This window comes from Physeter macrocephalus, unplaced genomic scaffold (genome assembly GCF_002837175.3).
Source record: "Physeter macrocephalus isolate SW-GA unplaced genomic scaffold, ASM283717v5 random_275, whole genome shotgun sequence".
Classification (NCBI taxonomy): Eukaryota; Metazoa; Chordata; class Mammalia; order Artiodactyla; family Physeteridae; genus Physeter; species Physeter macrocephalus.
Genome location: NW_021145577.1, coordinates 38176 through 61119, shown reverse-complemented (window position 1 = coordinate 61119; position 22944 = coordinate 38176). Strand labels below are relative to the sequence as shown.

The 22944-nt window shown below is 51.8% G+C and overlaps 1 protein-coding gene across 1 annotated transcript in view; it reads right to left on the bottom strand.

The window, feature by feature from the left end:
- LOC102974530 (ras-specific guanine nucleotide-releasing factor 1) overlaps positions 1-22944 on the bottom strand; it is a gene marked incomplete at its 3' end in the record, with an annotated part of 74209 nt that overhangs the window by 13861 nt on the left and 37404 nt on the right. The window contains exons 4-10 of the mRNA XM_028484994.1: positions 22002-22094; positions 19226-19479; positions 11678-11757; positions 8956-9149; positions 8354-8463; positions 4521-4639; positions 2584-2744 (exon numbers count right to left, since the gene is read on the bottom strand). Of these exons, the coding sequence (XP_028340795.1) occupies positions 2584-2744; positions 4521-4639; positions 8354-8463; positions 8956-9149; positions 11678-11757; positions 19226-19479; positions 22002-22094 (1011 nt within the window). The remainder of the gene's footprint in view (positions 1-2583; positions 2745-4520; positions 4640-8353; positions 8464-8955; positions 9150-11677; positions 11758-19225; positions 19480-22001; positions 22095-22944) is intronic.

Genomic DNA, 22944 nt, shown 5'->3' with positions numbered 1-22944 from the left:
GGGGGCATGGGTTCAATCCCTGGTCCGGGAACTAATATCCCACATGCTGTGTGTGGTGCGGCTAAAAAAAAAAAAAAAAAAAAGGCACTCCATTTGGGGGACAGCAACAGGTAAATAACATAATAACTGACAATAACAGAAACCTGGCCAGGTGGCTAAACTATACGTGAAAATGTCTTCAGGGCAGGCTGCCACCCGGAAGGCAGAGGGGGACCTGGAGAAAGTATCAAGAGTGGGCCCCCGAATCCTGCATTCTGCTTCTTGTTTGGCTATTTGGTGGCCCTGGGGGAGCCCCCCAGGCCTTGCTGGGCCTTAACCTGACCGCTGATGTCACTGGGCTGGATAATCTCCAAAGCCCATCTAGCTCTAACCTTCTCTTACTTTAAGTCCCCAAAAATTCTTACGGTAGTTTTAGATCTTGTGGAGTTGTAGCAGGTCCCTTTTAGGAGGACTGAAGGCATTCGATTTCCAATGGCAGTATTTAACGAGAAGTGGTTTGAATTTTAGCTTTGGTTTCAGAACACAGACTCTGGAGCCAGACTGCCTGGGTTCAAATCCCCACTCTGACACTTGCTGGCTGTTTCTAGAAGCCTCAGTTCCCTTATTTATACAATAGGGAAAGTAACAGTTATCTGCCTCAGTGGGTTGTTCTATGAAGTAAATACACATGATGTATTTGGGCTAGTGCCTGGCTCATAGTAATCATCACGCAAAGGCTTGCTTTATTATTATTATTACAAGTTCATACTACATAATTAAGAGGAACAATGACTATTACCTATTGAGCATTTATTATGTACCAGGCATGGGGCCATGTGTTTTGCACCCACTTCCTCACTTAAGCCTCATAGCACTCCCATGAAGTAGGTATTTTCACTCCCATTTAAAAAAATATAAATTTATTTATTTATCTCATTTATTTTATTCTTGGCTGTGTTGGGTTTTTGTTGCTGTGCGCGGGCTTTCTCTAGTTGCAGGGAGCGGGGGCTGCTCTTCGTTGTGGTGTGCGGGCTTCTCATTGCGGTGGCTTCTCGTGTTGTGGAGCATGGGCTCTAGACACGTGGGCTTCAGTAGTTGTGGCATGCAGGCTCAGGACGTGTGGCTCATGGGCTCTAGAGCGCAGGCTCAGTTGTTGTGGCGCACGGGCTTAGTTGCTCCGTGGCATGTGGGATCTTCCCGGACCAGGGCTCGAACCCGTGTCCCCTGCATTGGCAGGCGGATTCTTAACCACTGCACCACCAGGGAAGCCGTTCACTCCCATTTTGCAGGTAAGTAAACTGAGGCTTGGTGAGGGCACCCACTGGTAAGTGGCAGGGCTAGAATTTGAGTAGCTCTCAGATTCCATGTTCTTTACCAATATGCTAAGAGACTTTTAAAACTCAAACAAAAAAATAAACAACCCCCCAAACCAAAATAAGATAAAACTAACAAACATAAAAGCACGTGCTTTCAGACTAAAAAGCCGTCTTGAAGTCTCCAGTTCAACCTGCCCCTACTGACCCCCACCTGCTGGGGGAACCGTCCCCCCAGCCTGGACAGAGATCTTCCCAGGAGAAACTCCAGAGCTAATAAATAATGAAGGCTTTCCTTGATACATAATTTGGTTGAAACTGGAGTCTTCAGTGTTTGTAAATTAATTTCCCCTTGTGCAGCCAACCAACTAATGCGTTGACATGTTAACATAAGCAGTATATTCCCTGAAGCCACTGCTCGATCAATTAGCTCTGCAGGAGGTTACGGGCCAGGCATCCAGGGTCTGGAAGAATGGTTTCCCTGATGCTCTGGCTTAATTAAAGGCACCTTCTGGCCCTTTCCAGGCCGCAGCACGTTCAGATTTAAAATCTCCAGAAGCGAGCTTTCACGGGGATGGACGCACTGCCAGGGAGACTATCGCTTACAGAGGCAGGGGCTTCGTACTGTATCCCAGAGCAGATTTATGGGCACCTGCCTGCATCTCTGCGCGCCTCTGCTGAGGACAGTCATCCCTGTTTTGCAGATGAGGAAGTGGGGTGTGGACAGGCGCGGGACGTTTCCAGGGTCACACATATGTAAGAGACAGAGGTGGGACCAGATCGTGAGCTCACAGCAGTGGGATAAGCCATGTGCTGTGTTGGGGAGCAGGAGATTCTGCTGGGGGTGCAGACTTGTGCTGGTAGAGTGAGTGCCCGAGGGCGTCAAGAGGGGGCGCTGTCTGAGCTCTTTTTGGTTGGAAATGAGACAAAGGCTCTGGCTGCTGCTCTGCCCTCAGCCAGGTGCCACCATCCTCCCCGGCCCCTCAGATACACGTACACGGGCCTTTGAAGGTCTTGTCTGGACCCCCTGGCTCCTCCGCCCCAGCCCCGAACTCTGGGGGCTCCTTGAGGGGCCTTCGTGCTCGCTTTCCCATTTCCCACGATTTCTCCAGTAGAAAATCTGTCAGTGGCCTTCTCATTCCAAGCCGCCAGTCAGACAGGGGCGCATGCGTGCACACTCACGCGTCTCTGACACCCTGGTCCACGCTGGGCCCCGCGGTCAGGGTCAGTCGGGACCCCTAGGGTCAGGTCTGACCTCCAGTCCCAGCAGCTTTGCTCCCGCCGTCCCTACCTTGGTCAGGTGAAGCTTCCCACCAGAGCCTCTGGTACAGATGATCAGATGCTTAGAAAACAGGAAGCACTGTCGCTCGCCCTCTTTCTTGAGGGACAGAGACCCCAGGCGCCCCCTGGTGATCTTGCCCTTTTCAGACATGGGCACCTGGATGAGGGATCCTGTGGATGGAGGAGAGAGAGCCTGAGTGCATCTACCGGAATGACCCTCCGCCTCTGACCTGGCTTTGAGGCTGCAGGTGGAGTTGCGATGCCGGCAGCCAGGACAGTGGGACAAGGCAATCCGAGTTCTTGGTCGCAAACACGCATCTTGGATCCTCCCTCCAGCCCCTCCTCAGGGCTGGGTGGTGGGGTTTGGGGGGTGGAGAATGACGAGAGAAGCTCCATGCAGGACCCTTGACCTCCCAGCCAGGGCCAGGGCCTTGGAAAGCAAAGGAACCCCAAAGGACATGGCCCATGAGGTGAGAATGCAGGGCTGGGCTGGGGTCTGGGGGTGGCAGGAGGTTGAACAAGCAGGGAGCTGGCTCTGGCCCAGAGGGATTAACGAGATCCACTGGGCACCTGCTGCCACATGCGGCCACTGCAGACATGACCGATTGGTCACAGCATGCTCTGCTGCAGAGCCCAGTGCCGCCTCTTCGGGAAGCCCTCCCTGACTCTCCCCAGCCCTGCTCTGGGCCACCATTCTGCCTCCTGCCCACTGCATGGAACCCTTTCCTGTATCCTGCCTCCCTCTCCCTTGCACAGTCAGTTCTGGACGGGGGGGCAGAGTCTATTCTCTGGGCGTCCCTGGAGACCTGAGTTGGCCTGGCATGAAGAGGGCAGGTGTCCTTGGTGGTGGCAGCATAACTGAATAAGTGAGAAAGGGCTTGCTGGCTTCCCCCGTCTGATCTCCAGGTCCAGCCCCACCCCTCAGGGGGGGAAGAACTGCTTTGGCTCAGGGTGATGGAGCAGATTCCTGGTCTTTGGGGACACTGCTGACCCCAAGAGAGGTCATTCTTCTGGCCACCTCCAGCTTAGGCACAGCACAGATCAGGGGGAGCTGGGAGTTAGGCTAGGCTGGCTCTGGGCTCAGCAGGTCCCAGGGTGGGCCTGTGGGAAGGACACAGGGGCTCAGAACAAACTCCACATTGAGAATACTCAGGCCAAGGGCAGCAGGGGCCAGAGGCAGCTGCACAGGCCAGCAGGAGGTGCTGGGAAGCTCTTCATCTAGTCAGAGAACCCCAACTAGACGGAAGGAAGGCGGGCGGTCCATCCTGAGGCGGAGTCACCTCGAGGGCACGTGAGCAGAAACTGAGTTTCCCATAGGACATGGAATCTGAACCTTAAAGGCATCGCAGCTCTGACATCCCTGAGTTGGAAGTCAGTCCCCTGGGCCACAGAGAGCCTCTCCTGCCCCTCTCAATAGGGCTGTGACCCTCAAAACTGTCCCCAAGGTCAGCTGAGGCCCAAGGGTGAAGGGAACCCTACCCAGGACCACTCGGACCATGGCCTCCCCCAAGAGGCGAAGGATGCCGAGCAAAGGACAAAGGGACTGACCCACGCCAACTCCATCTCGGACCCTGAAAATGCTTGTGATTCATGGGGCCAGTTGGAATCTGTCCTCATCCTCCGCCCCCTACTCTCTCCCCAAAGGGACATGTCAATGTTTACTATGATATACAATAGACAAACCAAGACCATCTGGGAAGAATTATGTTTACATCTGGAGAGAAGGAAACTGTGAAAACCAATAATACCAGCATCGATATCTATAGATACCGACATCTACATGTAGCTGTCGCATTCCCCCGGCAGGCCCAGAATACTCTGCGATCACGCTTGCAGGTTTTGGCACGCGGCAGCCCAACCAACTGGTGGTGTCCTGAGTGCCGCGTGACTCTCGCTGCTGGGGCCAACCTGGCGGGGCGTGGGAGAGGCAGGGCGCACAGGCCATACCTTGTCTCACGAAGGTCTGGCTGGTGTCCAGGAGGATTTCACAGCCTTCAATGATCATGCGCTCAATGGCCAGGTTCTTCCGGATGTTCTCTGTTTCACTTACTTCGTCGTGCATTATCCTGTGGGGACAGGAAAAGACAATCAGAGACAGGCTGCCCCCACCTCCCAGGGTGGAGGGAATGCTGGGTCTCTGGCTAGACCTTAGAAGAAAGCCTGGATTCTCAGGTGGAACCTGTTGTCATGAAAGGGGAGAGAGCGCGCATCTCTTGAGTGCCTGCTGTGTATGTGCACTTTACAGGCGTGATCTCATTTTATCCTCTGACAGCCCAAGGAGGCTGAGAAGCAGGTCTGTCTGATTTTAAAAAGTCTGAACCGGGGACTTCCCTGGTGGCGCAGTGGTTAAGACTCCACGCTCCCAATGCAGGGGGTCCGGGTTCGATCCCTGGTCGGGAAACTAGATCCCACATGCGTACCACAACTAAGACCCAACCAAATAAATAAATAAAATAAAAACTTTAAAAAAATTGGCACCTGATTACCAATAATGATTGTGAAGCTGAAATAAACTTAAAAAAAATAGTCTGAACCACATGGAAGAGAGACAGCAAACTGGGAGGAAGATGGGAGTAGAGGGGACACCCTTTGTTCATCACCCTGCCCTTAACCCACTATTGGCCTTATTTCCATCCAGAGTGCAAACCAAGCTCATTCCTGTCTCAGGGCAATTTGTACTTGCTGTTTCTTCCCCCTGCACACTCTTTATAGGGTTGTTTCCTTAATGTTTGGGTTCTGGAATGGCTTATTTTTGGAGCACCTGGCAATCCACCTGGCTCAGGGGAAGACTGACTTCAGTTTACTTCTATAGGCTCTGGCACGACCGGGAAGTAAGCAGGACACGGCTTGCCCCATCATCCGAGAATACAGACAACTTTTTGTCCTTGTTCTGACTGCTGCAACACCCCTCGTCTCCAGGAGGTGGCACTGTTTAACTGGTTTTGTTTTTGTTTTCTTTAAGGAGCGTTGGTGGGAAAAGGTAGGTGTGAACTGCCAACTTTGCTAAGACGCTGGATGGGTCTCCAGGAGTCTTAGGAAGGTAGTGAATCTTTTTTTTTTTTTTTTTTTTGGAGGGGGTCTGGAAAAAGTACCCCACCTACTCTAAGGAAAGCACAAAGCCTCCTATTTGTCTGCTGATGAATGAAATTCCACAATTAAGACCACTAAGAGAGCTGATTAATGTGTGTGTGGCTTACAAAGTTCTCTCACAGTCATTATCCAGTTTAAACCCCCCAACAATGAGAGATGACACTGGTGGAGCTGGAGCTGTGATTAGTGGAATCAACACGATGTTGAACAAATTACTCAACCCTTCTAATCCTTACTTTCCCCATCTGTAGACTGTTGCGGTGAGGATGGAAAATAATGCATTTCATGGGCTGACCTCATGCCTGGCACATGACAGGTGCTGGAATAAAGGGTGGTGATCATTGCCATTATCAGGACTGCAAAAATGGTATTGTAAAAAAAAAAAATAGGTGGTATACTTTAACTCGTTATTTCTTCTGGGTATCAGACTGGGGCATCGAGATGGGGTCTCTGCCTTAGGAGCTTTGGTTCTCCACCCCCATGCCCCTCCTCCCACCCGGGCCCCAGCAATGCTCTTCTCAGAAGCCCAGGCCTTAGCGTTCTTCTGGAAAAGACATGGGACAGGGAGGCACCTTTCAGGGCCTCTGCAGTTCCATGGATAGGGATTCATTTTTGGAAGTAGTCCAAGGCAATCAGGACCCTCTCTCTTGATGAGGGTGAGGACTTTGCTGAGGCTAGATTTGCTAAAAAATAAGGGGGTGGTTCCAAGGTAGCAAAACTAGTTTTGCTGTTAGACATGGATAAACTTCAGCTGCTCAGGGTCAGTGGCCCCAGGCTGGGATTTGTGCTGGAGGGGCTGACACTGCATGCGCAGCTGGGGGTGCTGGGCGGAGCTCCAGGAAGGCAGCCCTGGGGTCTTGGGGGAACCGGAAGCGAGGACCTGGGTTATCAGTGAGCCCAGGAGTTAGGGGTTCCGGAGACAAAGTGGGACAAAGGCCAGAGGTAGGAGACAGCCAGTCCCGCGGGGTGGAGGGTTCTGAGCACTGCCAGGGATGGCTTGGTTGCTGGCTTCCTGTCAAGGCTGGAGCTTTCCTCAGGCCCCAGGGGAGGGCGCCAGTAGGAAGAAAGGGCTGTTGTCACGTGATGGGAAAACCCTTTTCTGTGCTGCTCGGGCTGGGTTCAGGGCCAGATGCAGGTGATCACGGGGACAAAAGAAAAGCAGGCTGCACACCCAGGACCCGGGATGGGGGAGGAGGGGATTGGGGTGCTGCCTGCACACCTGCCTGCACTGGGACAGGGCATCCCGTGGTGTCGAGGAGCTCACAGCCTCAAGGGGGTCCCAAGTCTTCTGCTTGGGGAAGAGTATGCAGGATCTGGCTCCCTGGGGCATGAGAGAACTGGGGTCCACGCCCCACGATGGTTTTGTTTGTCTGCAATCACGCCCTGATTACATCTCCTCCCTAATTCTCCGCTCTGGGGCCTGTGCCCTGCCCTGGTCCAGCCTGGTCCTCTGTCCAGCCGGGAGCCATAGCCTCACCGGCTGCTACCCGTTGGACTTGGGCAGCTTTTAGGGCTCTGAGTGGTCGGCAGGGCCCTGGGCAGGGCTGAGGGCTGAACCCCACACCCTGCAGACCCATCCTCCTTTGCAGCTCCTGGCCGCCTATCTCTGACCATAAGGCCCCTCCCCACCTCTTGGCCTGCACCGGTGGAGGCCCCAGGCTCAGCCCTTGGTTCATACCTCATTCACCCGCCTAAACTCACTCCCTTGGTGATCTCACCAGCCTTGTCACTCTAAATACCATCTCCGAGCTGACGATCTGGTATATCTTGGCTCCCTGAACTCCAGGCTCAAACACCGACTCCCTTTTCGTCATTTCCACCGCTGTTGTCCATCTCAGGTCCGACACACCCCCAAGTAAAACTCCAACGCAGCGAGGAAGACTCCCCGCTCCAAACCTGCCCCTCTGGCGCCTTCTCCATCTTGCACAACGGCAATGCTTCCTTCGGGCTGCTCGGCAGAAAACTCTGGAATCACTCTCGACTCTCATTTTCTCTCTCTCCTCACCTCTCATCCATCAGAAACTCTTGGAGGTTCCACCTTCAGAAAACTCCAGAGTCCTCACCTCCACGGCCACGCCCTGGTGTGGCCGTGTCCCCTGTTGCCTGGGCTGTGGCAGTGCCTCCCCCCCAGTCCTTCTGTCCCTGCCCGTGCAGCGAGGAAGTTCCTTGGGCTTTGGGGAGTGAGGGAGGACAGGGGAGGGCCTTGACTAGGGGGGCTGCGGCCTCTGACGGTGGCCCAACCATGGCCTGTCCACCCACGGACAATACCTGCTGCTGAACAGAGCCTGAGGCACATGAAAGCCCGACGCCCAGGACCCCCTGGGGCTCCTAAAGCCACCGGTTTTGACACATGGACACTGGAGAACCGAGGAAATGGGCAGAGAGTGCCTGCGAGTCCTGGGCAGACCCCTGACCTCGGAGATGGGCCCACTAAGTGCCCAGGGCCCTTCCTCGGACCAGGGACAGCGTACCCCCCACCCCATCTCACTGGGTGCCCACCTGGGCTGGAGCTGTAAACCCCTCAGCCTGCTCCCGGGGACCCGGCTTCCAGGTGGGACAAGCTGTGGGTGCCCCCACCTCGGAATCCTAACCGGAGCACGAGCTTTTCCCATCTGGGGCTCGGCAAACCCCAGGTGGGGGCACCCTCGGCCTGGGCCTGCCCACCGGTGTGGGAGCCCAGCGGGGCTCACCTGGACAGCTCCTCCAGTTTGGACTTGGCGTAGTCCAGGCTGTTGCGTTCCACGTGCTCGTGAGGGGTGTGGGCCAGGAGCTCGTGCAGCGTCAGGATATACCTGGGGATCTGCAGTGGGGAGAGGCGGCGACAGGGCCAGAGGGCCAGAGACAGAGGCAGGGAGAGAGAGACAGCGATGAAGCAAGAGAGAGCCCGAGAGACAGAGCAGGGTAGACAGATGGGGGGGCGGGGGGGCAGAGAAGGGGGCTCTCAGCTCCGAGGACCCCCATGAGCGGGGCTGAGGAAGGACGCCCACTGCACTTCTGATCCCAGACTCTCTTAACTTGGAGGCTCTTCCAGGGTCTTGTCTGGGACGAGAGCCCAGAGCTTGAGGCTCTGCCCCGCAGAAGGCAGGACCTGGAGATGGACTCAGGACCAGGAGCTGCCCCTCACTTCCTGCACGGCCTCCACCAGCCAGGGTCGGCGGAGGGTCCTAACCCCGTTCGCTCTCCAGGAAACCGGGGGTTTGCAGGGCCGTGGCCCTCGGCACTCTGCGCTCCGGCCCCCAGTCAGCCGCAGCCCTCCCGGCGCATGCGCCCTGGCAGACGGGGCGGGGCACACCTGGAACATGGGGTAGGTGAGGAAGGTCTCCAGCGTCCTCTCCTCGCAGTCGGGCTTGGCCTCGTAGTGCTTCAGCAGCTTGTCGAAGTCGCGGTTCTGCTTGCAGTGCGCCAGGATCTGCAGGCTGTACTGGTGGTTGCGGACGAACTCCTGGTAGATGTTGAGCATTGGTAGCAGGATGTCGAACAGGTCGGCTGCAAGGAGGCGGGGCTCAGCGGACAGCGGGGGCGCCCTCGGCTCCCCCAGCCCCACCCGGGGCGGTCGGGGCGCGGCTCGAAGCCCCGTCCCGGAGAGACCCCTGCCTTCGGAGGTGATTCTGGCACCACTGCCCTCTCCTAGGCCAGACGGGGTGGCCCCAGGCATTGAGACCACAGCAGATTCACAGGTTTCTGAGATAGAGCCCTGTCTATTCTGACACCTGGGTACTGGAGGTCAGAGAAAGGAGGTGTAGAGGGTGCTGCGGTGTGCCCCCCGGACCCCCTTCTGGACCCAGGCACTTGTTCCCCAGCTGCCACCAGTGCGGGTGGCTCTCAGCTGGGTTCTCCCTTGCTGGGAACTGCTCTCAGCTGAAGGAAGCTGCCTTGCACAAGCTGGAGCCCAGTGACAGGTCCAGGTCGGGGTGTGAAGGCCGGCCCCTGCCTCGATGGGGGATGTCCCTGAAGGGCCACCTCAGTTCCCCGAGCTTCCCTGGGGTTGGCTGAGGCCCCTGTTGTAACTGCTTTGTCGTCCACTCCCCCCAGTGTCCTGGCTCTGCCAGGCTGTTATGCTGAGGGGTCCCCAGGGGCCCCCCTCCCAGAGTGTCCCACCTGTGACTGTGACCTGTCAGAGGTCACGAGGTGAGTCAGGAGCTGGCCTGGAACCAGGTTTTCCAACTCCCCCATTCCAGCGCTTTCCACCCCATGATATGCTTTCCTGAGTCTCTGTCCCTTCACCTGTTGTCTCCTTTGTCCCTCTGTCCCTGTCCTTCCAGATCTCCCCAGCTCTGCAGCCCCTGGCTCAGTGAGGTGGACCCCCTGCTCAACCCCCCATCTGTCTCAACCTCCTGAGTATCTAACATCCTGTCCTTCTAGCTCCCCAAAGCCCAAACCTGCCTTTCAACACTTGATGGGATGGGATGGACCCTCTAAAACCTCTGCTTACTAACCCTTTAAAAAGAAAGACAATGCAACTAGAAATGATCATACAAAGTGAAGTAAGTCAGAAAGAGTAGACAAATACCATATGATATCACTTATATGTGGAATCTAAAACACGACACAAATGAACTTATCTGCGAAACAGAAACAGACTCACAGACATAGAGAACAGAATTCTGGTTGCCAAGGCGGGGGTGAGGTGAGGGATGAAGGGGAGGTTGGGGTCAGCAGATGTAAGCTTTTATATATAGAACAGATAAACAACAAGGTCCTACTGTATAGCACAGAGAACTATATTCAGTATCCTATGATAAACCGTAATGGAAAAGAATATTAAAAAAAAGAATGTATGTATATGTATAACTGAATCACTTTGCTATACAGCAGAAATTAACACAACATTGTAAATCAACCATACTTCAATAAAATAAAATAAAATAAAAAGAAAGACAAGCTTTCCTTGGAACAAACTCTAAGTGGGAGCTCTTATGTAGGGCATCCAACTACCCAGTGGACAACCTCTTCAGCTGTATGAGTACAGAAAGTGCAGCCTTTGTCTTTCTAGGGCTGCTTCTTATTTTGACCTTGGAGAAAAACAAAATGGTGCCACTCTGCCTGGAAGTCTCCTGGCCCGTGGGCAGAGGAGCCTTTTCAGCCTCAGCTGTCCTTTCACCTCCCTGAGTCTGTTCCCTCGACCCCATAGTGGAAGTGACACCAACACTCACCTTTTTCTGTTGAATTAAGTGAAAGGAAGATGGTACCCAGTGTGGGAGGGGCGGGATGTGGGACGCACTCCTGTACATCACTCACAGGAGTGAGGGCTTGGAGAGCAATGTGACGATGTGTACACAGCGGGGAGTCCATCCCCATTGTTTCAGTAATTCTACTTCTGGACACCTGTCTCAGGGGAATGCTCTCTAATATGGAGACAACTTCACATGCAGAGATGATTATTTTTAGTAGCAAAAAGGTAGAACAACTTTAAGAGTCGACAAAGGGAGATGGCTACATAGATGGTGGCAGATTCATGGGGTACTGGAACATTATACAGCCATCAAAAAGCATACTTTCAGCTTGAGAAAACACTTATGCAATTATGTTAAGTAAAAAGAAAGAAAAACCCACAGCAAGATTCAAATTCTATATTCAGTATGTTTGCAATTATGTAAAATGGAAAAAAAAAACAACCCCAAGATCTATGCATAGGAAAAAAAATTGGAAGGAAACACACCGAAGTGTTTACAGTAGTTATCTTTGGGAAGCAGAAACGTTGATATTTTTAAATGTTTCCTACTTTTCTGGATTCTCAGATTTTCTCAAATGGGTACCTATATATTATTTTTAAAAGGGAAAAGCAGATAAGAAACTAAAAATATATCACTTCCTCCTAGAAACGTAGCTTTTGCCAACTTCTCTTTCCTCTTCTGCTCCCTCTGAGGGATTCGGTGAGTTTTTAAGGGGCCACTCTGTTACATTCGGGAAGGACAAAAGTGCCACCAGCCAGGAGGTGTGGCCCCTGCACAGGGACTTCTCAGGTGGGGATGGGGGCGGAGGGGCAGGAGACCTCTGCCAGGGCTGCTACTCACCAAGGACCAGAGTGGGCCAGCTGGAGATGCGGGCCTTCAGGCCTTGGTAAAAGATCTGGTGCAAAAACATGATGGTCTCGCTGGAAGAGAAAGCACAGGGTAAGCTCCGGCCAGGAGTTCCTCTCCTTCCAGGTGTCCCCTCCCCGCAAGTTCAGTAGAGCTGAGGGGCCCCAGGGGAGAGGGCAGGGGCTGTCACTGCCTGCGGGACTATAGCAGCAAACCTTCTCAGGTGAGACCTTACGAGAAACCCCATCAGTGGGATGGACCCTACATACAGTCTATGGGGCCTAACGCAAAACAAACATGCCGGCCCCTTGTTAACAAATGATTAAGAATTTCAGGATGGTGACAGCAGAGCCTCAAATTAAGCACGGTTTTTCTAAGCATGCAGTCAAATGCCCGTGAAGCCAGCCGAGGAGGGGGCACTCCGGCTGCTGGCTTCCCTGGTCCCCTCAAGTCCCCACTGGCTCTGTCATTGGGTGCTGTCCCCTCTCCCAGGAGTTTGTGTCCTGAAGGCAAACCCCCATCCTGGGGTCTCACACTCTCAGGACAAGGGCAGGGAGTGGAAGGCGCAGGGTGGGCACAGAGACACCCCTGAGCTGTGAGGCACAGGAGGCCAATGGGGGCCTGGGACCTCATGTTCACGGTGGGCCTGGGAGAGGCATGGGGCTCCCTGACCCCAGAGGAGTTTGAAATGCCCTGAGGACCCCACTCTGCAGAGAAAGCAGGGTGGGTGGGGAGAAAAAGGGTGTGAAAAAGAAAAGAAGGGAGGGCTGCAAGAGAGAAAGGGGTGAGGGAGGTGAGAGGCGGTGGTGGGGAGAGAGAACAGAACACAGCACCTATGGCTGAAGAGCAGAGCCTATAACTCCATCACACCCGCAGGATGTGCAGAAGGGGTGGAACCGGTAGGGCCTTTAACAAGTATCTAAGCAGCAGAAACACTCCGAGTTCCCGTTCCTGAGAGTGGGTCCTCTCATTACCGTGGATTCACTGTCATCTCCCTAAAGTCCCAAAAGAACAGGCCCCCCCCCCCAGGTGTGGTGACCACCTATGGCTGAAGAGCAGAGCCTATAACTCCATCACACCCGCAGGATGTGCAGAAGGGGTGGAACCGGTAGGGCCTTTAACAAGTATCTAAGCAGCAGAAACACTCCGAGTTCCCGTTCCTGAGAGTGGGTCCTCTCATTACCGTGGATTCACTGTCATCTCCCTAAAGTCCCAAAAGAACAGGCCCCCCCCCCAGGGGTGGTGACACTGTGATTTCTGGACTAGGGGCCCCGCCTGATGGCTGAAGTCACTTGCAGTTTTCAGGTAACAAGTCTGTGACAGATTCACCCTTGACAGGCCTGGCTTCTTCCTGTCTGTGGCCCCTGAACTAGTTACTGAATAGATAAACATGTACTGTACCAATGTGAAGAACTTTAGTTGTCCACATGGGAAGAGCCTTAGAAAAATTCAAAAGAGACCAGTCCAGGGGTGCGTGAAAGTGCACAGAAGGGAGAACGTGGGCCCTGATGTGGGGGACGGTGGAGGTAGGAGGACTTTCAGGGGTTCCTGGGGAACTGGGAGGCTCTGGATGACCCCGAGGACCGCCACAGCAAGACTCAGGGCCCCATTCCTGGGCAGCTCCCACAGACGGCTGCAGCATGCGCTGTGCAGGATTCACGGCACGGACTTGTAGAGTAGCACATTAGGAACATCGTAAGCTGGGACTATAAAAATATAGTTGATGAAGCCTCTGTTTTGAAAGTACTATAAACCGTGAGGATTTCACTTGTCATCCTACTGCTCAGAAACTACCATTGTTACCTACCTGATAAGAAAAAAATGATCTCATTTTGATTCGATTTGCTTTACAAAATCATTGTGAGTGGGCTGGTTGAACATTTTTCCTTTGTATTGGCCATCTGAATTTCTTCTTTTGGGAACTGCCAAGTCACGTCCATTTACTATTTTCACTTTTATTAATTTAAAATAACTCTCCATATTAAGCGTATAATCTTAACATATACATTGCAGATATTTTTTTTTGCTCAGCTATTTGCCCATTGATTTTTTGTTTGGTGTTTTTTGAAGTTTTTCCATTTTGCCCTATGAGATTTTCTCTGTTTTTTTGCTTCGGGCATCATGTCTTTTCCCACTCATAGACTGCATACACACTCACCTATGTTTTATTTTACTATTTCATTTTTACACATAAATACTTAACTAGAGTTTACTTTGGTGTAGGATGTGAGTAAAGGATATAAATGTAATCTTTCTCCTAGTTTGGTTAGCCAGTTGCCCCATTTTATTTATCAGATACTGCAGCTGCTTTCACTGCTTTGCTAGGCTGCCTTTTTTGTTACTAAATTCTCATACTTGCCTAAGTCTGTTTCTGGACTTTGTATTTTATTTTGATGGACTACTGGCCTATTCTGGCAATAGTCTCACGCTGTTTTCATTACTTTTAATATATTTAGAAGCCTATGATACATTTTAATTAATGTAGGAAATGTTTCTTTCATTGTTTTTTTCAGAACACTATTATCTATTTACATGCATTCTACTCCTTCAGTTGAACATTAAAATCACTCTGCTAGGCTGCACTTCGATTGGAATTATATTGAGTTTATAGCATGTTTTGGGTGAAATGACATCTTTACGACATGGAATCTTGCCATCCAGAATGCTGGCCCATTTTCTGTTTTTGTACAGCCTGTGAGCTTAGAAGGATTTTTTATAATTTTAAACGGTTGAAAAAAAATCAAAAGAATATTTTACGATAAGTAAAAATTAGATGAAATTCACATTTTAGTGCCCATAAGTAAAGGTTTATTGGAACACAGCAACACCCATCCATTTAGGATCGCCTAAGGCCACCTAGTTTTGACAGAGACCCTCTGGCCCACAAGGCCTAAAATATTTACTATCTGACCCTTGACAGAAGAAGTTTGCTGATCCCTAGTCTATGTGAACGTTGTCCCTGAACTGTGCAGCATACAGCTGGGGGGCAACTATATTCGATGGCCCTGCACACTTATAAGGCCAGCAGGGAATCTATACACAGAAGAAATCATTATTTAAGTGCAATGAATGCTACAAAAGGGGCAGCATGGGGGCCCTGGAAGCACACAACAAGGGAACATAAGCCAACAGTGACAAGGGGCATGGGGGTGGTCAGGGACATCCAAGGAAAGACATGAAAAGAGAGCAGGAGCCAGCTGTCATAAGGAAAATAGGAACGACCGTAGGATGGGAAGAATTCTAGGGAGAGGAAGTGACTTGTCTGCTTTGGGAAGTGCTCATTTTGCCTGGTTCCCTTCTTGAGCCCAGAAAGGAGTGTGACTTGCCCAAGGCTGGTCCTAGGTACACAGGGCTTGGCCCGTGGAGGGCAGAACCAGGCCTCTTCACGCCAGCCTCACCCTGTGCCTGGCCCTCCTCACTCCCCAGCCCATGCAGACAAGACGAATTGATGGCAGCACACGTCCCCACTGAGCCTCATCATTCTTCTCGACCCAGGACTCCAGGCAACCACCGCCAATCAATCAGAGCGGGCATCAAGATAGGAACCATCTGTCCCCCGGGCGGGATGCCTCTCATCACGGGGCAATGCCTGTGGTTCCCAGCACACGTTGCTGGGCATGGTTTTTATTAAAGGGAAATAGCCCAAGAGTAGATGCTCATTGTTTCGGGTAAACAAAACCTGGTACACATGTTTACTTCAAAGATTCCCCCCGTAGCATTCGAGAAGCACACAATTAACCCCCTCCCCAGCTCTGCAGCATCCTCCGTGAATCTGCCAACCTGGAGAGAGGCCTCTCTCTTCTCAAGGACTTCTTTTAAAGAGTTCCAGCAAAATGAAATCACCAAATTAGCGTCAGGTGTCTAATGTGGCTGTACATTTCAGCCTAAATGCAAATCCAGGGGAAAGCTATGTGCAGAAATGCCTTCTAGTGAGTGGGCTGGCAGCCTCCGCCCTTGACCTGTGACACATACAGACTCTGTGCTGTGGTCCGAGGCAGGGAGACCGGGAAGGTTCATGTCCCGGATCCGGCCTCCACAGCACCTACACAGTAAGAGGGAAGGCTGGGCTCACATACAATCGAAAGTTCTCGACAGTGCAGGCGTGGGCAGAAGCACGTGCTGAGACCTGGGCTGTGATGAGCAGGCATGGGGGTAAGGAGGATGGGGGTCGGTGACGATTCCAGCCCATTATTTAACAGGGCAGCAGGGGGGAAGCACAGGCCTTCACATAAAACAGAACCGGGTTAAAATCACAGCCCACCCGAACCCTGAGCACACCCCGTCACCTCTCTGATCTCTGGTGCCAGCCTCATGGGGTGTCTCTGAGGACTGGAAATTACGTAGGCCAAGTGCTTACAGAGAGCCTGGCACCAAGCAGGCCCCACAAAACACCGTCTTAACGTGGTGAGTGTAGTCCAAAACATTCAGTCATGCAAAGTGCTGTGCAGGGTTGCTATACAGTTAATGAAAAAATAAAGGAAAGAAGGAAATAAAGGAATGAAGGAAAGAATTCCAGCCTGCTCCCGATTGAGAACAGGGGCCAGGGGGTGGAGAGAAGCCAGTCACATCAGATTGGCATCCATTGATAGGATCATTGGTTCTTCTTACTTAATATTGTAAGAAAATACAGTAAAACATATTTGATTAATTTTCAATGTTGAACCAACCTTGCATTCCTAGGATAAATTCCACTTGGTCATGATGTATTACCCTTTTTATATATTTCTGGATTCGATTTTATAATATTTTGCATCTCTGATCATGAGCAATATGGGTCTGTAGTGTTCTTTCCTCATAATGTCCTTTTCTGATTTCAGTATTAGAGTAATGATGGCCCCACAGAATGAGTTGGGAAGTGTTCCCTCCACATTAGATTTGAATTCAGTTTCTCACAGGGTGCATCATAGTGAAGCTTTCTTGTAATAATGTCTAGCTCCTATGAGCACTTGGGCTACGCTGGGCTCTGTACTAGATGCTTTACATGAGCTCTCATTTGATTCTCCAGCACCTACAAGAGGAAGGTCCCATTCCCTGGTCAGTGTTTCCAAGGACCGCTAGAGTCCATATTCTGGAGGCCTTAACGATTGATCAGGCTGGGGCTGTTTTGACCAGGATCAATGAGACTGCTAAGATGGGAAAGAGTCAACCTTGGGCACAGTGTGGAAAAGGAGAAACAGGCCTTGCAGGGGCCTGGAAGGACACCAGCAAAAGAAGGGACTTTCTTCCCTCCTGTTTATTCTCAGTTAAAGGCATCTGATCTGATCCATGCAGTGATTAACAGACAAAATTATAAAACCATGTTGTGATTTTCTTCAGACAACTTTTGAACACATTCTGTGAGTTGGTATGAATACTCTTAACCAAAGTTTACAGGTGAAAAGAATTCCATTGAATGCAGTGTAAGAAAATTATGCAAAGATTAAATAAATACAAAAGGACACCTTTATCTCTTAGTGGCTATGATAAACGGTCACCAAAAGTTTGCAACTGTGACCTAAAATGCAAGGAAAGCACAAACAACCTAGAACTATAACAATGCTTCCTGAAGTATTTCTCAAGTAGGGCCGTGGCCGAGCCTCCAATACAGGCAGTCCCCTGCGGTTATCTCAAGCCTCTCATTTCCATGTGCTCTGGGACCTGCAGCAGCAGCTGCACCTACAGACTTGTTGGAAATGCAATCCCTATGCTCTACTCCAGACCTACAGATTGAGAAGCTCGGTGTGAGGCCCAGCGCTCACGTTTGAGAAGCTGTGACTCCAGCTGAGCTGTCTGGAGTTTATTCAGGAAGAAACAAGTTCTTCACACTTTTCAGCCAAATTCCAGGTCACTGAGTTTAAAAGACCCAATTGTAGTTTCTGGAGAAAATCTTACCTGATTTCACAAAACAATAATTCCTATTTTCTTTGTTTTAATAAAGAAATCAAAGCATTTATTTACTCTCTAAAATCTGTGTTTGAAATGTATATTAAAAAGCAACCTTGGGCTTAAAAAAAAAAAAAAAGCAACCTTGTAAGGCCCAGTGATTCAGTTTCTAGAAGGTCTAATGAGGCTAAAAGCCACTCCCCTCCTCCGGCTCCCCACCCCCACCATGTCCCCATACTCTGACACCTCATCCACATCCATGGTGTCAGCATCCCAATGTCCCTGTCCTTGTTCTTCTCCCAGTGATTTTCAGCATCTCCGGCTCAACCTCTCAGGATCAGACCCACGTCCACTGCCTCTACCCCATCTCCTTCCGGGTGTCCCACAGGTCCCTAAACGCGTCACAGCACACTGGCAGGTAAAGGGGAAAAGCAGGGCACAGGGAAGATGACCCTGGGTCCCAAACACCTCTGCAGAGGGCCTGGATGAGGGCCAGCTGGAATTAGTGAAATTACTGAATGATGGATACTTTAAAAGAAATGCACCTGAATGAACAACCTGGAGCACATAGTGATTTACTTTAATTCCTGGAGGAGAATCGTTTGTAAATAGCACTCTGTTGATATGTTTTCATATTTGTTGCTTTTACCTAGTTTACTCAATTTTAATGCCTACCAAAAAGCTCATCTAAACCATCTCCTAAGACTTTTAAAAAGAGGTTGACAGCAGAAGGGCAGCCATCAGCTCAGCCTTCTCAGGTAACACAAACCCCATATGTATATGTATAACTGATTCACTTTGTTGTAAAGCAGAAACTAACACACCATTGTAAAACAGTTATACTCCAATAAAGATGTTAAAAAAAAAAAAAAAAAAAAACCCATACGAATGGCCAGAGTCACCATTTGGGAAAAGTAACTGCTTTCGTAAGATATGTGGGTAGTGTGATACAGAGCCCAACTCTAAGGAGACTCAGAATTCTAAAAATTTAGACCTGGCTTCTAGATCGTTATGACGATGATATTAAGGTAGAAGAATGGAACCCATTTGGTTTTCTGTAGCTTGATTTATAACTTGTAAACATTTAAACCAGGGTTTCTCAACCTTGGCACGATTATTTTTGGTGGAAGAATTCTCTGCTGTGGGAGGCTGCTCCGTGCACGGTAGGATGTTCAGCAGCATATCCCTGACTTCTACCCACCAGAGGCCAGTCGCAAACCCTCCCCTGCAGCCCCGCCAAGTTTTGACAATCAAAAATGTCTCCCATATATACACTAATATGTATAAAATGGATAACTAATAAAAACCTGCCGTATAAAAAAATAAAATTCAAAGCTCCAAAAAAAAAATTGCCTCCCAGGGATTGCCAGCCATTGATCCTACTTGATCCTTCTCAAGCAAAAAAAAAAAAATGTCTCCCAGCATTGCCCCAGTTGAACCACTAGTTTAGACACATACTACGTGGGCCTCTATTTGTATTCCTGCCTGTAATAGCTGGGGCACTGGCTTCTCGTCATGGGACCTCGGGCAGCCTCCTTCCTCTCTGGGCCTCAGCTTCCTCCTCTGCACTTGGCGGGAACTAGTCAAGGGCTCGTGTCCAAGTTCAGTGCCGGCTAGGCTCTCTCTTCCCGCCTCGGCCAAGGGCTCCGGGAGTGGGGGATCGAGCTTCAGGGTGCTCACCTGTTCAGGAAGATGCTGCTGACATCGTCGTGCGTGATGGGAGGCTTCTTGGAGCTGGCGGCCATCCGCAGTGGGCGCAGGAAGTTGTTGACAAGGATGTGCAGCTGCTGCACGTACTCGGCCTCGGCCTCCAGCATGCTGAACACCACCTGGTTCCTCTTCCGCATGCTGTCGGCATGCGGCGACCGGATGTAGTCCTGGATGATGGTCTTCCACTTGCGCCGGCACAGCCAGCCCCGCAGGAAGCTCTGCACCTGGGTGCCGAGACCAGCGGGAGGGTCTCCCGTGAGCCTCAGCTGCTCTGGTCCTTCCAGGCTGTGAGTGCCCCAAGGGCAGGGGCCAAGGCCCTGTTGTCCCCCATGCCGGGCACGTAGGGAAAAGAGCTGAGGCAAAAGATCAGGCCTGGTGCTTCTGCCTGCATGGTGCAGGGCAAGCCCTCTGGTTCCTCTAAGCCCGTTTCCCACCTGTGCCATGGGGCTAATGAGATGGCGGCTGGACTCACAGTGAGGCCCCCGCACGGGAGCATTAGCATCTCGGAGAACTTGTGAGAAATGCAAATCCCCAGGCCCTGCCCCGGCCCTCTGCGTTTAAACCAGATCCCCCAGGTTGCTCTGGCAGCATCCTCTGAAGGAGGAAAAGTGTGGCCCCGAGTCCCCATCACGGGAGGGGGCTTGAGCATAGAGGGTTGCCAGGCTGTGCTGGGCATGGCTCACACCTCTTCTTGCTTAATGACTGGCCTGCAAGCCCAGAAGTTTCACTGAAAGCTCGTCTGGATAGAGGGCCATTATCAAATTCAGTGCGGCCAATTAGTTAATCTCACGCTTGGGACTCATAAGTGCCCGCCTGGAGCCTCTCCTCTGCCTCCGCGGGGAAATGAACACGGACACTTGACTTGCCCGACTTGGAGTCGGGCTGCTTGGCCTGGCCTCGTTCTGGCAAGAACTTGGGAAGGGCCTCGATTCACAGACACAGAGGACTGTTTTAAGACATGCACGCTTCCAATCAAGGCACCACGTAGCTCCTTACCATTCCTGCTGCTGAGCTGTGTGCAAGCTCAGGGGCTGCACAGGGAGGGCCCCAGGGCCCCAGGAGCAAGGATGCTGGGCGGCGCTGGGGTGGGGGCACCTGGAGATCCAGGGGCCGCCTGCCAAGGCACTCATCAGAATATTACCAGCTGCAAAGGGCAGTGGCCATGCACAGCAGGTGCAACCGTCCGGGTGCAGACCTTTGGCCAGGGACGTCTGCCCTGGGGAGGAGAGGCCTGGCCTCAGCACGACAGATCTCCTTGAAGAGAGGAAGCTTTTCTGGATAAAGGAGGGCCTTGCTCTGAGGCCCCAGGAGGGTGAAAACAAAAGGAAGGAGGTGCATTTCAGGTGGCACTTAAAAAAATGTTCCAACCAGAACGGCTTTGCAAAACGGGCCGGGAAGCCCAGTGGGGCCATGGCAGAGAAGGAAGGCCAGAGCATCCCTGCCTGGGCGGGGCTTGGTTCAGACCCCAGGTGGCACTGGTGGCAAATCCCAATGTCCATGGGGGCCCGGCAGGTCCTATAGATCCTGAAGCCGGCTGGGTGGACACTAATGGGACAGCACCTGGCCTGGGGCCAGCAGTCACCGTGTGCAGGAGGTGGGCCCGGGGCTGCGAGACCTTCTGCTTTTCCAAGAGATCGTGTGTCCCAGCGACCAAGGATGTGGGCTCTGGAGCTTGGTGGCCAAGGTTTAAATGTCACTCTGCAAATACTTAGCTGTGTGACCTGGGGAAGTCACTTTGCCTTTCTGTGCCTCAGCAACCCCACATGTGAAACGCAGATAATAATAAAACCTCAGAGGGCTTTTAGTCAGGAACAGATTAATCTGCATAAATCTCCTAGAATAGTGTCTGGCACATGGAAAGTGCGTAATGAATGTTAGCTCTTCCTATTTTTGAGAAACCAGAAATACATATTTTTATGTGAAATGTTTAGCTTTTAAAGCACTGGCAACAAATTAAAAAGGGAAAAAAGAAACACCGTGTGGGCTAAGAACCCCAAACATGCTGGTAGGCTGAACTTGGCCTGTGGGATGCCAGTTTGCAGTTTTCTGGTCTGGATGGCGCTGGTGTCCTTTTACGCTCTCAACAAGGAGGATTTTTTGGTTTCGTGTGTTTTTCTTACGGTGAGTCAGGCTCCCCTGCTTCAAGTCTGGCAAGCTGCAAACACAGACCATACTCTTCCCCTTCACACCCCCCTCCATGGGGTGGCCCACGGTGCTGGTCAGTATCCCTGCCACCGGGCAGCTTTCTGATACCTTCTGAGATGTCTCTCCTAGCCTCTAATAGTGTAAAACCAGTGGGGCCAGCTAAGGGGTGTCACAGAGGCCGGCTCCCATGCTGACCTCTGCCGGGGATGAAAGGGGGAGGTGTTTGCAGGACAGTAGCTGGGGGAAGGGCGGGCATGCCGGGCTGTGACAGTGGACATGTGGCCTGGGGTCTCATTGAGGCTGCCCAGGGTTGTGAGGAAAGCTCTCGGCTGTGAGTCTCACAGCCTGGGTTCCTGCCCTGGTTCTATCCACTCTTTCCTCTCTTGGAGCCTCAGTTCTCCTATCTATCAAATGGGCTGAACCACCCGACCTCACAGAGACAACCAGAAGACGTGGCTCGACGAGGGGCTGGCCGTCAGGGGTGAGGGGCTGTTGATTCTGCCTTTGGACAGTAGGTGGACGCTGCAGACCCTGGGCTGTGCCAGGGGGCTCTCTAAAGAGGACCAGGGCAGCTCTGCCGGCCCCGAGAGATGGTACAGACCTTCTTGATTTTCTTGATGTCACTGTCTTCGTCGCTGGGGGTGACAGTCTGGGTGGACTGGATGCGTTCATTGTCCTTGAGCAGGGATGCGATCTGCAACGGAAACACAGGTCAGCTGCGGGGGGTGAGCGGCGCCAGCTGGCGGAAGCCCCACCCCTCCGGTTGCCACCAGGCGCGGTGTGGTGAGTGAGCGCCTTGCCACGTGCTCCCCAAGGACCGGTGGCGCTGCAGCTCGTGTCCTTTGCTCTGTGTGAGGTTTCGAGCCAGACGTCGGTGCGTGAGCACTGGACCGGGACGCCGTCCACCGGGGTCCAGGGCAGCTGGGCTCTGACCCCGAGTGACCCTGGGCGAGGCACTCTCTGGGCTGCAGGCAACCCATTTGTAATCTGGGAGCTTTGGTCCAAATCTGTGATTCTCTTCCTTATTCCCTAAACCATCAGTCCCTTTACTTTCGAATTTTTATTGTGGTAAAATATATATAACATAAAATTTACCATTTTAAGTGCACAGTTCAGTGGCATCAAGTACATTGACATTGTTGTGCAACCATCACCACCATCCATCTCAACTCGGGAACTTTCTCAACTTCCCGAGCTCTGTACTCATTAAACAATAATGAGTTTAAAATAATGAGTTTAATGACCTCCCTGGCGGTCCAGCGGTTAAGGCTCTGCGTTTCCACTGCAGGGGGTGTGGGTTTGATCCCTGGTCAGGGAACTAAGATCCCGCATGCCACACAGTGCAGCCAAAACAAAACAAAACACACTAACTCCCCATCCCTCCTCCCTTAGCTCCTGGCACCCACCCTTCTACTTTCTGTCTCTGAATTTGACTCCCCTAGGTGGAATCAGACAGTATTTGTCTTTCTGTGGCTGGTTTATTTCACCAGCAAAACATCCTCAAGGTTCACCCATGTGACAGCATGTGTGGCCTCTCCCGTTGC